This window comes from Pristiophorus japonicus, chromosome 18, assembly GCF_044704955.1.
Source record: "Pristiophorus japonicus isolate sPriJap1 chromosome 18, sPriJap1.hap1, whole genome shotgun sequence".
In the NCBI taxonomy this organism is placed as follows: Eukaryota; Metazoa; Chordata; class Chondrichthyes; family Pristiophoridae; genus Pristiophorus; species Pristiophorus japonicus.
This window is the reverse complement of record NC_091994.1, coordinates 95,204,949-95,220,760: the sequence shown is the minus strand read 5'-3', so window position 1 is coordinate 95,220,760 and position 15,812 is coordinate 95,204,949. Positions and strand designations below refer to the sequence as shown.

The 15,812-nt window shown below is 48.8% G+C and overlaps 1 protein-coding gene across 1 annotated transcript; it reads left to right on the top strand.

Moving 5' to 3' along the window:
• The first annotated feature begins 1,507 nt into the window (after positions 1–1,507).
• On the top strand, positions 1,508–14,502 carry LOC139229305 (tumor necrosis factor receptor superfamily member 9-like). The gene is made up of 7 exons (XM_070860987.1): positions 1,508–1,586; positions 6,506–6,613; positions 7,994–8,137; positions 9,302–9,389; positions 10,688–10,839; positions 12,910–13,050; positions 13,748–14,502. Exons 1-7 carry the CDS (start codon positions 1,508–1,510, stop codon positions 13,864–13,866), a joined length of 831 nt encoding a protein of 276 aa, XP_070717088.1. The 3' UTR covers positions 13,867–14,502.
• Positions 14,503–15,812: the final 1,310 nt, after the last annotated feature.

Sequence of the window (15,812 nt, the reverse complement as noted above, 5' to 3'; positions counted from 1 at the left end):
GGGACTTTGACTACCAAAGAAACCGCAACAATACAGATTGGTATCAAGGAAGCACAGCCAAATTACAGGAGTTAAAGGGCCATCCATAAATGTCATCATTTTCCAAAGAGTGCAAAATATCTGGGGAGGGAACAACTGAATGTCCAGTCGTATCTGTGGATAAAACTGGTAAATTCTGATCGTTTTGAGTGTGGTTTAGGAACAAGACAGTTTAGAAAAAGTGAAATAGAGATGTTTGATATGTACACTTCCTCCTGATGTTAACTGATTTTATGCTACTTTTTGCTTATATATTAAATATCTAATCAAGGTGTTTAAAATGATAAAAAGGGATTTGATAGCATAAAAACAGAGAAACTATTTGCTCCAGTGAGGGTATCCAGAACAGGGGGTATAACCTTCCAATCAGAGCCAGGTCATTCAGGGGTGAGATCAGGAAGTACTCCTTCACAGGAAGGGAAATTTGGAACTTACTCTCCCAAAAAGCTGTGGATGCTGGGGGCCAAATGAAGCTTCCATTACTGAGGTGGATAGATTTTTGTTGGGTAAGGTTATCAAGGGATAGAGAGAAAAGGCGGGTAGATGCAGTTAAGATGCAGATCAGCCACGATCTAATGTCGGAAGAAGAAAGATCTTGCATTTCTATAGCACCTTTCACGACATCCCGATGTTCCAAAAGTGCTTTACAGCCAATGAAGTACTTTTGGAGTGTAGTCACTCTTGTAATGTAAGAAATGCGGCAGCAACCTGCGCACAGCAAGCTCCCACAAACAGCAATGTGATAATGAGCAGATAATCTGTACTACAGATGTTGGTTGAGGGACAAATATTGACCAGAACACCAGGGAGAACGCCCCTGCTCTTCTTCGAAATAGTGCCGTGGGATCTTTTCTGTCCACCTGAGAGGGCAGACAGGCCTTGGTTTAAAATTTCATCTGAAAGTGCAGCGCTCCCTCAGCACTGCACTGGAGTGCCAGCCTGGATTTTGTGCTCAAGTCTGTGGACTTGAACCATTCGACCATCTGGCTTGGAGGAGTATACTAGCTAGAGTCACGGCTCTAATATCGAATGGACTCCCCCTGTGCTCATTACTCAGTTCTTTATGTATAGCCCCGGAGTCTCAATATTAAATAACACTTGTCCTTACATCATTGAGAGCTTCCCAGAACTGCCAGAGAGTAAAACTACAGAAAAAACCCCGAGCCGGACTGGGACCTGAAGACTCGGAGAGTTAGAGAGCAGCAGGGTCCTGCGGCAAACGCTGCTCCCCAGTTAGTCTGGGGGAGGGGGGAGACACAGTCTGTAGCGCCCTGGTGTGTGGGGAGCTTGGTTCCCGGTTCACGCTGGGTTGAGAGCAGGTTTAGTGCTCACCCCCAGGGCTCATACTCTGGGGATTCCCCCCTCAGTACGTCAGCCCTGGCCGCCCCCTCCTGTCTCAGCAGTCATACACAAAAGGAGGGTGCCGTCCGGCCTCACTCATTGTGCAGGGTAGACTGGGACGGAGAGGATGGAGTTGTTGCATGTGTTGGCTGTACTGGTCCTGTTGGTGCTGCAGACCTCGGGCGCGGGCATACCCTGTTCTGCAGGTAGGGAGCGACTCTGTGCTGACTATAGTCCAGGCTGCCGTCAGTCGGTGCCGACCTGTGCTCTCTGTGTTACACTGGTCTGTAAGGTGTATTTGCTGATTCTGGCTCTAACCCCGGGACAGTCACTCACTGGCCCAGTGATGCGCTCCCGGAAAAAGCCTTCGAGTAAAAGTGGAACCTAAAACTCTAAATGCAGATTTATGAAATCCTGGGATATTTATATATAGATTTAGACTGCTTCTCTAGAAATGTACAGCGCTCTCTACCCGTCTCATTCTTCATCTGATTTACTTCCCTTTGCCTCAGTCTTTCTCTCACTGTCAGTCCCTTTCTTGCTCTCTCTCACTATCTCAATCTTTCTCTCAGTCTGCCTCTTTCTCTCTCTCTCTCATACAGCCTCTCTCTCTCTCCCTCTCTCTCACTATCTAAATCTCTCACTCAGTCTCCCTGTCTCTCATTTGTTGTCGCAGTCACTCCTTCCCTCTCTCATTCACTGTCTCAGTCTTTCTATTTTCAACACAAATTTTGTCAAGATTTTGAAATCTGCTGATACTAAAATGTCAGAAGTAATATAATTCAACATAACTTTAAAGCCCTTGTATAGTGAATGGTTTGGAGCTTCGTCTGACATACATTTGAGATTTTCCATCAAATTCAGTTGAGAACGAGACAGGATGTTTAAACTTTTGGTAATGTAAAAGCCTAGTGCTTATAGTTGAAAGAAGGGAATTAGGAAATCAGTAAACACACTGACCCTCGCTGCAATGTTATTCCCCAGTGAGTTGTGTAGTGTGGGTCTGGGGGTTCCGAGGGGGATAGTCCACACTCCCTTTTCTTTTAGTATGTTACTGATTTCTCCTCTTTCATCACCCTCCCAAACCTGTGCTGTGATTTCCTGGGCCATTGATCCCAGTGGATGGTCTCACAGAGACCTGTGAATATGATGAGTGAGACCAGGGGAGAGAAAAACAACTGATTTGTACAATGTTGCTGGAATTTTTGCTGTTGTGAAACCTTCCAGTTTGTGGAGGATGGCTCTGATGGACACTGTCCTTATTCACTATCAGTGAGTGTGTGGTGGGGCAGTCGCTGTGAGCTCAGTATGGCTGTGAGCTCAGTATGACTGCGATCACAAAATGATTAGAGTTTGAAAATATCTAAAGTTGGATTATTTACAAATCGCCGCCTAAACTGCAGACTCGGCTGCTCATCACTCCTGGAACTGTACCCCTCCCCATCCCTCCCTCCCTCTCCCCATCCTTCCGTCCCTCTCCCCATCCCTCCCTCCCTCTCCCTATTCTTCCCTCCCTCCCTCTCCCCATCCCTCCCTCCCTCCTTCTCCCCATCCCTCCCTCCCTCCCTCCCTCCCTCTCCCCATTCCTCCCACTTCCCATCCCCATTCCTCTCCCCTCCCCATCCATCCCTCCCTCCCTCTCCCCATCCCTCCCACTTCCTCTCCCCATCCCTCTCCCCTCATACATAAGAACATAACATAAGAATTAGGAACAGGAGTAGGCCATCTAGCCCCTCGAGCCTGCTCTGCCATTCAACAAGATCTGGCCGTGGACTCAGCTCCACTTACCCGCCCGCTCCCCGTAACCCTTAATTCCCTTATTGGTTAAAAATCTATCTATCTACGATTTGAATACATTCAATGAGCTAGCCTCAACTGCTTCCTTGGGCAGAGAATTCCACAGATTCACAACCCTCTGGGAGAAGAAATTCCTTCTCAACTCGGTTTTAAATTGGCTCCCCCGTATTTTGAGGCTGTGCCCCCTAGTTCTAGTCTCCCCGACCAGTGGAAACAACCTCTCTGCCTCTACCTTGTCTATCCCTTTCATTATTTTAAATGTTTCTATAAGATCACCCCTCATCCTTCTGAACTCCAATGAGTAAAGACGCAGTCTACTCAATCTATCATCATAAGGTAACCCCCTCATCTCCGGAATCAGCCTAGTGAATCGTCTCTGTACCCCCTCCAAAGCTAGTATATCCTTCCTTAAGGAAGGTGACCAAAACTGCACGCAGTACTCCAGGTGCCCAGCCTCACCAATACCCTGTACAGTTGCTGCCCTCCCTGCTTTTGTACTCCATCCCTCTCGCAATGAAGGCCAACATTCCATTCGCCTTCCTGATTACCTGCTGCACCTGCAAACTAACTTTTTGGGATTCATGCACAAGGACCCCCAGGTCCCTCTGCACCGCAGCATGTTGTAATTTCTCCCCATACAAATAATATTCCCTTTTACTGTTTTTTTTCCCAAGGTGGATGACCTCACATTTTCCGACCTCCCCGTCTCTCCCTCTCTCTACCTACCCCTCCCGCTCCCTTCTCTACCCACTCTATCCACATCCCTCTAACCCTCCCTCTTCCCTCCCCTCATCCCTCCCCCCCTCCCCATCCTCTCCCCTCTCTCCATCCCTCTCCCCCTCCCTCTCTCCATCCCTCTCATCCTGGGGTCACTGCTATTCCATTAACAGTTGGCAGCACCTTCTACCTCCAGTGTGTGCCGACGGGCTATTCGACTACATAGGGCATCACATCCCGTCCCTGTCCCTCACCTGATGCCCACAAACATATTTTTACAACAGGCACCGACCAATAGGAGTTGGGTATCGTGGCTGTTTTTTGCTCCCCCTCCCACCTCACCCACCATAATTGCCCCTGTCTGCCCTCAGCTAACTGCACATCCTGAACCTGGGATCTTCCTAGTCTGTGTTCCTCAGTACCATTTACCCAATAAGCTTTCCAGCAAAGGGGCGGAGGGGGGAGGGGGGTAGGCCCTTGAACTATTTCCTGAGATGCTGTTTCTTGGCTGTTCCAGGAAGTAGAACCCACTCAAAAACTTCCCCAAATCTCTCTAATTGAATAGTTGGCAGGGCAGGCGGTCATCGGGTTACTAAAGTTTTTTGGGGGAGGGAAGGGGTATTTCTGTGTTCCCTCTACTTCATCAATACCTACTCCTGCAGTCAGTAGCAAAGCTCACAGGCTGTTCCTGGGCACCCTCCATTGCTACTCCAAACCTGGCCAGGAGGAGGCACCTATCATTGGCTGTCTGCTATTTCCCCAAGCCATGCCCCCTCACTTGGCTGCAGTGCTCGGTGGTTTGAATTGTGCCACTAGTAAGGCTATTGGTGATTGTGAGAACACATCTCACCTGGGGCCTAATGCCGAAAGGATAAGCTGCTACAGCAAGTGCTGAATGTAATACACTGATTAACACCAGCCTCCCCAACAGGTACATCGAGCCCCCGTATATACCATTATCCAATCACTGGCCCAGTCATCCAGTGCCAGGTTCAGCCTCTGGCCTGTGCTGACTTAGCTGATCTCAGCCAGCGCTGCCATTAGCCTCAGTGCCCTGGGCTAGAAGGGGTTCTCCACCTGGAACCCAGAAATATGCAGGGTTAGGATAAGGGTTTTCACTGATTTTTGCTTCCATCTTTAGCCCAGGGTCAATTTGGGTCAGTTGTGGAGTCCCGAGGGATTAGCTAACTCAGCATGGAGCAGGAATCGAATCTGGGACCACCCTCTGGGAGACTCACATTTAACCATTGAAATCACAAACCAAATCCCAAGCAGCCCTGCTCCCTTGGGGGAGGTGAGGGGGTGAATGGCTGAGGAGGTGAGGGTTGCGGGGGTGAGGGGCTGGGGAGGTGAGGGGTGCGGGGCTGGGGAGGTGAGGGGCTGATAGGGTGCAGGCATGAGCGGGTGAGGGGTGAAAGGGTGAGGGGTGTGGGCAGTTGTGAAGAGGCCGACTTGCACATGTTGGATGTTAAGAGTCTGCTGGGCTGCACCTGACAGAGTGTGTGAAGATGAATCATCAGTCAGACTGACAGACAATAACTAACTGGGAATTTTTGGCATTATAAATAACTTTATGATTCAGATTTGATGAGATGATTTAAATATTTCAAGAATCAGTGTGTGTGTTAATCTGACTTTCAAAATTTTTTGATAAAAATATAAAGTTGGTTGATGTCTGATTGAGGATCAGAGTGCTTCATTCAAAGAAAGAATTTGCATCTATACAACGCCTTGCACAACCTCAGGATGTCCCAAAGCTATTTAAAGTGAATTAAGTACTTTTTCAAATGTAGTCACTATTGGAAAGGCGATAAACAATTTGTGCACAGCAAGCTCCCACTAACAGCAATATGATACATGCCCAGGTAATCTGTTTCTGTGATGTTAGTTGAGGGATAAATATTGGCCAGGACACCGCGGAGAACTCCCCTGCTCTTCTTCGAAATAGTGCCGTGGGATCTTTTACATCCACCTGAGAGAGCAGACGGAGCCTCGGTTTAATGTTTCATCCAAAAGATGACACCTCCGACAGTGCAGCACTCCCTCAGCATTGCACTGGGAGAGGCAGCCTAGATTTTGTGCTCAAGTCTCCCGTCCTCCACCTGATAGAGTGAAGGATCCTGTCGGGAATGTTGTGGCCGTATTTTAGGGACGAAGAATTATTTTGCCTCCCCAGTGATTGGCCGGGGTGGGGTTGGGGGGGAGGGGGAGGTGGTGGAGAGATGAAGAGAGAGAGAGATGGAGGAAGAGAAAGGAAGAGAGAGAGAAAGGGAGAGGGATGAAGGGAAGGAGCAAAAGGGAGGGTGGGAGAGAAGGGAGGGTGGGAGGCGAATTGAATGGCCTGGATTAGACTTAACATGGTTGATCCTCAGTCACACAGCACAGTGGAAGTTCGTTAATTGACAGTGAGTTGGAATGATCGGGTGATTTCCTTCCTGTCCAGCCCCTGTTGGAGGGAAATTCTACACCAATTCCCAGATGTGGAAGAGCAGTGCTTCAAAAAAAAAACCCGTGTTTGATCAAACTGCCTGTGATCACTACCCAATGTTGAAGAGAGTGGTGGAAAACTAGTTGTGCAATATCAATAAGTGACTGTCTTTCTTGTTAACAGGCTGGTTTCAGAGTCCTACTGGTCAGTGCACACCCTGTCCGGCAGGATCATTCACAGAGAGCACCAACAGCCGACCCACCTGCACTAGGTGTCAGCAATGTTTAATCGGTAGGTACCTCCGACAGATATCGTCCGGTGCAGACCCGCTGGGCACTTAGGGCTCGAAATTCAGTACCGCCGTTTTTGAGGCGGTATCACCGCCTGAGTGCTAATTTTACCTTCAGGTGTTAGGTGCAGCCTCAAATTGCTAAATTCAGTTTTTACGGCCAAAGATGAGAGAGCAGCGCTATAAAGTGGCGTTGCACACGCATCCTCGGGCGGGAGCTCAGGAGGGCAACTGAATTTCACATCGGGAGACTGCCGCCATGCTCGCTGGAAAACGGGAAGAAAAGGGAAGAAAGAAAAAACCTCAAACTTTTCCGATCCACACACACTTCCCCTCTCTGGCCAATCCGTCCAAATTCTGCTGTTTAACCCATTTCTTTCAGGCTGTGGGTTGCCTGCCGGAACGGCCATTGTACAAACTAAATATCATGACAGAGGCGCCAAGGGGGTGTTGCAACGTACTGACGTTATGGTTTCCATGGCATGAGCCGGCGGGACATAATGTTTTCACACTTTTAAAAAATGACAACTGAATTTCATGTCAGGCGTGAACAGCACCCAGAGCCACTCCCAACCACCTAACTCCCAGTTAACACCCAACACCAGTGTTACCAGCAGGCGTTAGCAACCGAATTTCAACCCCTTAGTATCAGATCCTGACTCTTCTGGGATGGGGGAAGAAAGGGAGGAGGGGAGGGGGAAGGGAAGAAAGAGGAGGGGAAGAGAGGGGGAGGGGAGAGGGGAGGGGGAAGAGAGGGGAGAGGAAAGGGAAAGAGAGGGGAGAGGGAAGAGAAAGAGAGGGGAGAGGGAAGGGAAAGAGAGGGGAGAGGGAAGGGAAAGAGAGGGAAGAAATGGGGAGGGGAAGAAAGGGGGAGGGGAGAAAGTGGGGAGGGTGGCAGCATGTAGCTCAGCCGGGGTGGCTTCAGAGGTTTGTGTCCCCTGCAGGAGTTGCTCTGTTAGACTCCCAATCCCAGACTACCCCCCCCCCCCAACCCCACCGAAAATTCAAACACCCCATGTCAACTGATGGGGTAGCTGGGGTCTCCGCTAAATTCAGAAATGGTCCACTTACCTCATTCATGAATCTTACTGAGGTCCAATGCGACACTCACTCACTCACTCCTGAGTTAATTGCAAGTATCTCTCCCTCTGCCTGTTATAGTCCAGTTTCTCTCTCTTACCCTCTATCTCTGTTACTCTCCCTATTTCTGCTACTCGATTGCTTTCCTCTCCTCTGTTTCTCTCACCTTCTCTCTGTTTCTCTCTCTTTGCCCGCTCTGTTTCTGTTCCTATTTCCCTCTCTCTGCATCCATGTTTCTGTCTGTCTGTATCCAGTGCCATCCTTCACATTCTCAGTGACATTTGCTTTTTCTGTTTTTCAAGGTAAATTTGTGATCGAGCAGCCCTGCATGGCGAGTTCCAACACTAAGTGTCAATGTGCCGAGGGCTATATGTGTAGGGGTAAGGACTGCAAAGCTTGCATAGCCCATAAAGTGTGCAAAAAAGGACAGGAAGTGCAACACAAGGGTAAGAGGATTCTGAAGAACCCAGTTTTTGAAATGCTTGTTTTATTCCTCTTTACTAATTACCTGTAAATTGTTAGGATATAATCTGCGTATTGCCCAATCAGTACGTCCGATATAATCTTGGCTCTGAATCACTCCGTTTGTTCCTCCATCGGAAGCTGATCTTTTAACTCTCCAAAACCACTCTACCTCACTCCCACTCTCCCCGCCTCCGCTTCGGACAGTGACCCCTCCCTCCAGTTTCTACCTTTTCTGCTCAGTTTCCACCTCTTGCTCCAAGACAATCTTTCATGTGAGAAGCTTTGGAGAAATGGAAGATGTTTCCTCTGGCCCTCTGCTATTCTATTGTGATGGTCTTCGCAGCTGAGCCCGATTCTGTCCTGGCTCAATGTCCCCACACATAGACACAGACACTACACACACAGACGCAGATACACGCACACATAGGCACATGTACACACACACACTCATACAGACATGGGCAGACACATCCACACAGACACCGCAGAAACACGCACATCGCAGATACACACACAAAGCTCACACACACCCGCACATACATAAACACAGGTACACGCACACACACACCGACACACACACATTCCCTCCCTCTGCCCCTCGCCTCTCAATCTTGAACTCGTGACTGTCATGCAGCATCACAACTTGCTGAATCACCCGATACAGGCCTGATAAAAACAGATTATTACAGAAGCCACTTCCTCTTATGGCCAATAGGCTCGTGTGAGAAGGCAAAATTGTTCCACTTGCGTCTTGTACTATCCATTGCAAGACTTCCGTGGATCAGTACGCGTGACTCAGTCAAAGTGTGAAGGTCAGTGCTAAAACTTTGGTCTCCCTGCCCTGGACTCTGGGGTCCCTGTGACCCATAACCCCCTGTACCCGCTCCATGTGACCCCTAACCCTCGATACACGCTCTATGTGACCTCTGACCCCCTAACCTCCTGTATTCACTCCGATGTGACCCCAGCCCCCGAATTCTCTGTACCCTTCCCGTGTGATCCTGGAACTGAATTAATGGCTTTCCCAAGTGCCGTCCCTTTCACACAATCTCACAGCAATCTGGACACGGAATGCTCTGGATGAAATGTGGGTCTGCTGGTCTCAAGGGAACAAGAATAACAAGATCCTCTCTTTTTCCTATCAGGCGACTCCAAGAGGGATACAGTGTGCCGCGACTGCAGAAACGGGACCTATTCCGACACACCGGGCCGAGCCTGTAAACCCTGGACAGAGTGAGTTCTCAATCCGAGCTGTATCACAGAGGCCACGGAAGGAGGAAAGGGTCCTGTATTTGGGACAAGGGGAAATGTTGTCAAGGGCTTCAGAAGGACAAACAGCTTTTCTGGGGGAGACTTTAATGAGAACAACTTACATTTATATAACGCCTTTAACATAGTAAAATGTCCCAAGATGCTTCACAGGAGCAATTATCAAACAAATTTTGATACTGAGTCACATAAGGAGACATTGGTCAAAGAGGTAGGTTTAAAGAAGCGACTTAAAGGAGGAGAGAGAGGGAGAGAGGTTTAGGGTGGGAATTCCAGAGCTTGGGGCCTAGACAGCTGAAGGCACGGCTGCCAATGGTGGACTGATTAAAATCGGGGAATGCGTAAAAGGCCAGAAGTGGAGGAGTGCAGAGATCATGAAGAGTTGTAAGAAGAGGTTGGGCTAGGGACCAATCAAGACTATTGTGGATCAATGAGCCGATCCACGGTAGTTGAGCCTTAGAGAGCTATGAGTTCGGGTTTGATTATGAGCGTGTCCATTTGTAGCTTTACTGCACGGAATGTCCCTTTAAGGTGTCCATGGGTAGCGTTACCGCACAGAATGCCCCTTTAAGAGGGTGTCCATGAGTAGCGTCATCGCATGGAATGCCCCTTTAAGAGGGTGTCCATGAGTAGCTTTACTGCACGGGATGTCCCTTTAAGGTGTCCATGGGTAGCGTTACTGCATGGATTGCCCCTTTAAGAGGGTGTCCATGAGTAGCGTCATCGCATGGAATGCCCCTTTAAGAGGGTGTCCATGAGTAGCGTTACTGCACGGAATGCCCCTTTAAGGTGTGCATGGGTAGCGTTACTGCACAGAATGCCCCTTAAGAGGGTGTCCAAGGCTGGTGCTACTCATTTTCAAACTGAAAGGTCAGGGCCTGCTAATGGAAACTTAAAGGCACCACTCGTAACCACAGGCAGCAACTGCGAGCTCTCCAAACCCTCCCTCCTTCAGCGCAGTGAGCAGCTTAAAAAAAAACACCGCTCAAAGCAGTTTCCTCTCTCAGCAGAGTGTGGCTCGCTCGCGATACTGTAACTGTACAGGCAGGAAACGCGTCCTGCAGAGTGCAAAAATAATCAGATAGTGCTCGCACTGGGGCGCACAGACAATGATATAAAACCAGCCCAACCACTTTAAACAAGGTCCCTCCCACGGAACAGATCAGTCAGTGCACAACTTTCCAGAGTTATTTCAAGTACAAAATTCTGAATGAATACGCTGGTACAGTTTGTGTGTGTAATCTCTGTGCTCATCGTACTAGCTGTTCAGCAAAAGGTCTCCAAGTGGTGAGGAGTGGTTCCAGGACGGAGGACGTGCTGTGCGGAGCTCCATTGACAACCCCAATGGTTCTGACCAACTCCGGACGGCCCACAAACAGAACCCCAAAACAGACGGACAATCCGAGGATCAAAGGTAGTTCATGTGCACCATTCGTAGCATAATGCCCTTCTCAAAGGGGAGGAATAACTCTCATAACTTATTCAAAGAGCCGGCACAGGCGCGAAGGGCCAAATGGCCTCCTCCTGCGCTATAAGATTCTATGATTCTATTCTAATCTAACCCAGGGATAGAGAAAGAAAGAATGAAGAGACAATGCTGGGAATACACAGTGTGATTTAAGTTCAGAATAACTCCACGAGACTGTGTTGTAAGCTCAAACCATTGTGACCTTGGTCTCTTAAATATAACTCCAAAGTGAGGCAGCGGCATGGTAGACTGCCTTTTATATCTGCTTGCTCCAGGGTACACAGGTGACCCATAGGTCTCCCACAGATGTGCCCCCTAGTGGCAAGTCTTACACATAGGTGACGTTTGCATACATGACATAGTCAGCCAGCCTCTGAAGCAGAGAGACCAGATAACATTTCAGTTGCCGTGCTCCATTGGAACGCGCCCAGTCAGGTTCGACAAAGATACTCTGTGGGGAAATCAACACTCAGAGCACCCCCACACACCCTGCACATCTTGCCCGATAGTGTTGCGGCCTCTGATCCACATTAACGGGAGCTTCCCGATGGTGTCGCTCAGTTGAGCGGCTGTCTCACATCAAGAATGCCGAGCAGATCAGCTGTGACACGGCAGGAAAACAAAGTCAAGACCTCTGCTCCCTCTCCCCAGTATTTATACTTTTACCTGGTGTTTAGTCACACGTGGCATATTGTAAGTGAAACCCACCAACCAATCCCAACTGAAGAATCTCCAAAAAATGGACACAAGGAAGAGAGAGACAGTCTTTTCCTGCTGCTTTATCTGACCTTGAGGAGAAGAGTCACACAACTGCCAATCCAGAGAGTTACACCACGGAAACAGGCCATTTGGCCCAATCAACCAACCGGTCTTTATCCTCCGCACGAGCAAATAGCACCAATCGCAGTTGCCCGCCCTGATCCCGTATCGCTTCAATCACTCTTTCTTCATCCCCCTCTCCAATCTAATCCCGAATGTAGACAGTCTCTGTCTCAACCACTAACCCTAGCAGTGAATTCCACAGCCTCACAACTGTGAAGATGCTTCTCCTGCACCTAAATCGCTAACATTTAATCTTGTTTCTATGGCCCTTGTTATTGACGGAAGTCATGGATTTGGGAGGTACTGTCGAAGAAGCCTTCACTGCAGTGCAGCCACAGTGCGCTGGGAGTGGATATTTAAGGTGGTGGATGGGCTGCCGATCAAGTGGGCTGATCGATATCACATGGACTGCAGTGTTTCTGGACAGTGAATGCCAGCAAGCTATTCCACCAGGAGAGGAGGGCGGTATGAGCCCAATCCTCTCCTCACCAACTTTCCATCAGGCACTCTGGGTAGTGATTAGTGAGCAGGAGCACAGGCTGATTTCTCCCCCGCCCTCGACCCAGCCCCACTCCCTTGTCCAAGGATGCAGGGCCCAATTGTAACACCTCAACTAATTCCGCACAGATTGGGGAATCAAACCTGGGAGCTTCCTGCTCAGTTACTGCTGTGTCAGCCAATGAGTTGGAGGTGGATGGGACTTACGGCAATCAGTGTATTTTACATCAGAGTCTATTTAAACAGAGTCTCTATGAACTACAGTAAACTGCACTCGTGACCGAAACGGCAGCAAAGTCTCCCGATAAAAGCAGGGTGAATTCTCCTGCAAAATGCAGAGTGGAGGATGTGCGTAAAATCAATCAACAACAACTTGTATTTATATAGCGCCTTTAGCGTAGTGCAATGTCCCAAGGCGCTTAACAGGAGTATTATGAGACAAAATCCCAGTCACTTACAGCAGTGCGGTCTCCAGGCGTGATTGACGGGGGAATTACCCAATCATCGCCATTCTGGCCGGGACTAATGGTGTCTTTCTCCACTTGTCCTTTATGGTTTTTTTCAACTTGCTACAGAAAGAGAGTTGGTGATTACACCAAAATAACTGTTACATTGTCGATAGAGGAATGGTGAGGATTACCAGCTACATCACCAAGGGGCTCATATCCGACTTTCTTTTCACTTTTCTCTGTTTAGACGAAAAGAAGAGGAACGAGGGGATTGCTGGGATTATCGCCATAATATTGCTGCCGTGTGTCTTCCTCCCGTTCACATTGTACATTGCTGTGCAGAGCAAAAAAAAACAGAAACACTTCCCGCTGGATGTGATGAACCAAGGTAAATACGTGTGCCGCATCCCACTCACCCCACCAGCAACATCAATGGTACAAAACAAAGACCATTAGGCCCAACAATCCTATTCCTTTTCACATATCGTGCCCTACCCACCTTCTCCCCATATCCCTCAAACACCCTTCTCCCCACATCCCTCAAACACCGTTTTCACCATATCCCTCAAACACCCTTCTCCCCACATCCCTCAAACACCCTTCTCCCCACATCCCTCAAACACCCTTCTCCCCACATCCCTCAAACACCATTTTCACCTTATCCCTCAACTCCACCTACCCACCTCCTCTTCGTATCCCACAACCCCACCATATTGCTCAATCCCACAACCCATCTTCTCCCCACATCCCTCATCCCACCTAACCACTGCACCCTCAACCCCACCTTCTCACCATATCCCTCAAGCTTGGTCTAAGAGATAGGTTTAAGGAGCATCTTAAAGGAGACCACCGGCAGAGGGGTTTAGTGAGGAGATTTCAACACTTAGGGCCGAGATGGCTGAAGGTACAGCCACCAATAATGGGGCGAGAAAAGCGGGGATGGACAAGAGGCCAGAATTGCCTAAACAGCCCGAGAGAAATTTTAGGAAGAACCTTTTTTTTTAGAAAAAAGAGGTTAGATGCAGCAAAGTGGAATCACTCGATGTACAACATCCCTAATGCTTCTCTGCTTCTGGTTTTTAAAGAGGATCTCCCGGTTGCCCTGGTGATGGCAGCGGACGATCGGTGCAGCTGTCACTGCCCCGAAGAGGAGATGGGAGACTGGCAACTCCGGCAAGAGACGACCGCCAAACCGCCAGTGTGACCCTCGATGTCCTGCAGTCAGCAGGGGCTGAGCTTTGAACTGATCAAGGCAGCGTTCTGTAACGGTGGAGGAAACATGAGGGCAACAACTTTCAGCGTGATACTTTGCTTTTTACTCTAGAAATGAAACTTCCCAGAAAGAGTTGGATTTGTTTAAAGAACCCGGTCTCTCTCTCTCTCTCTCTCTCTCACGGTGCGTGTATGAATCGGAAATGTTGTGGGACGATCACTCCACAGATTTCAACGTGATTATATTAGGAGTCACCGATAACTGTCTCTTTTTGTTTCAATTTATGACAAACTCTGACACTAGGATGTTCAATATGTGTCCTGTTGAAGACCAGGGCCCTGCCGTTCTCTCTGTGACGGAGTTGAGAGTAGAGTAGCCGTGTCAGGAAGACCAGGAAAGTCCCACATTCATGATAATTGGCAAAAGAACAAGAGGGGAGATGAGGAGAATTGTTTTATGCAGCATGTTTTGATCTGGACTGCACTGACTGCAAGAGTGTTGGAAGCAGATTCAATGATAACTTTCAAAAAGGGAACTGGATAAATACTTGAAAAGGAGAAATTTGCAGGGCTATGGGGAAAGGGCAGGGGAGTGGGACTAATTGGATAGCTCTTTCGAAGAGTCGGCACAGACACGTTAGGCTGAATTGGGAATGGAAGGGGGAGGGGGAGAGAAGGGGGGGTTAATCAGCTGAGGCTCCGGTTTCTGATTGGCTACCAATGACCCCTTTTAAAGGTGAGCGAGAGCGCGAAGGACTAGGATTGGGCGAGCGGGGCAAGGTACTGGTGGGTGAGTAGCAATAAAGGAACTGTCCCCCAGCAAGTTGCCAACATGTTGGAGCAGGGTGGGGCAAGAGAAGGTTTCAGTACGCCAGGTGCAGTCTGACCAGGGGGAGAGGGGGAGCGGAGTGCAAGGAGGGGGATGAAGGGGAGTGGAGGGAGAGGGGGAGTGCAGAGAAGTGAAGGGAGGAGGAAGAAGGGGAGAGGAGGAGTGCAGGGAGGGGGATGAGGGGGGGGGGGAAGAAGGGGAGTGGAGGGAGAGGGGGAGTGGAGGGAAGGGGATGGAGGGAAGTAGGGGGAGAAGGGGAGTGCAGTGTAAGGGGCAGAGAGAGAGGGGGAGTGGATTGTGATGGGTGGAGGGAGTGGGGGCAGGGTCTTGGGATGTAGGGTACCCCAGTTTAGATCATGATGCATACACTCGATGTTCCAGGTCTGGGTGGATTATCCCGCAACACAGAGACTAGTCAGATAGCATCATAATGTTTACCAGGAGACAACAGGATAATATTGCTGTTCTATACTTTAGTGTAAATTATTGGTTAGTTTGGAGTGTACATTGTAATATATTCACTGGCTTTGTTTAAATATCAGTGTTAAAAGTAAATAAATGTCCTTTAATTCTGCTCCTGCAGTTTTGGATGTATGTTTGGGGGGTTGGTTGTATTTTAGGAGGGGGCTCATTTGCTGAACCCTGAAAAGCAAGGCCTCTCCTGTTGGACCTGTTTCTATCAACAGCTCGATGCACCTGGGGAAATGTTCAAGAGGCTTATTTTTATAAAACCTCAATACATAAAACCTGACCCAAGATTATCCAGACCCAGTCACTCAGCTCCAACTCTCTCCATTTCAGGAGAATGAAAGACTTCCCGCAGAAATGGTCCATCCCTCTTACACTTAGGCAACCAGTCAGGTGCAGCTAGGAGTCAGTCTGCTCCAGGGCGACCAGAAGTTGAGTGACAGCAGGTAGTTTCAATAACTAGTTTCTCTCATTCAATGGATTAACAATAGAAACTGAATTCAAACCTCCAGCAATTATTCAACAAGGTTTCCTCATTTTTTATCCTCCCATTAATCTCCTCTCCTGTAGGAGCAGCCTCTTTGCTGGGGGCAGTAGATCATGTGCCGATTATCTTCCCATAATTTACTGGAGATCTACTC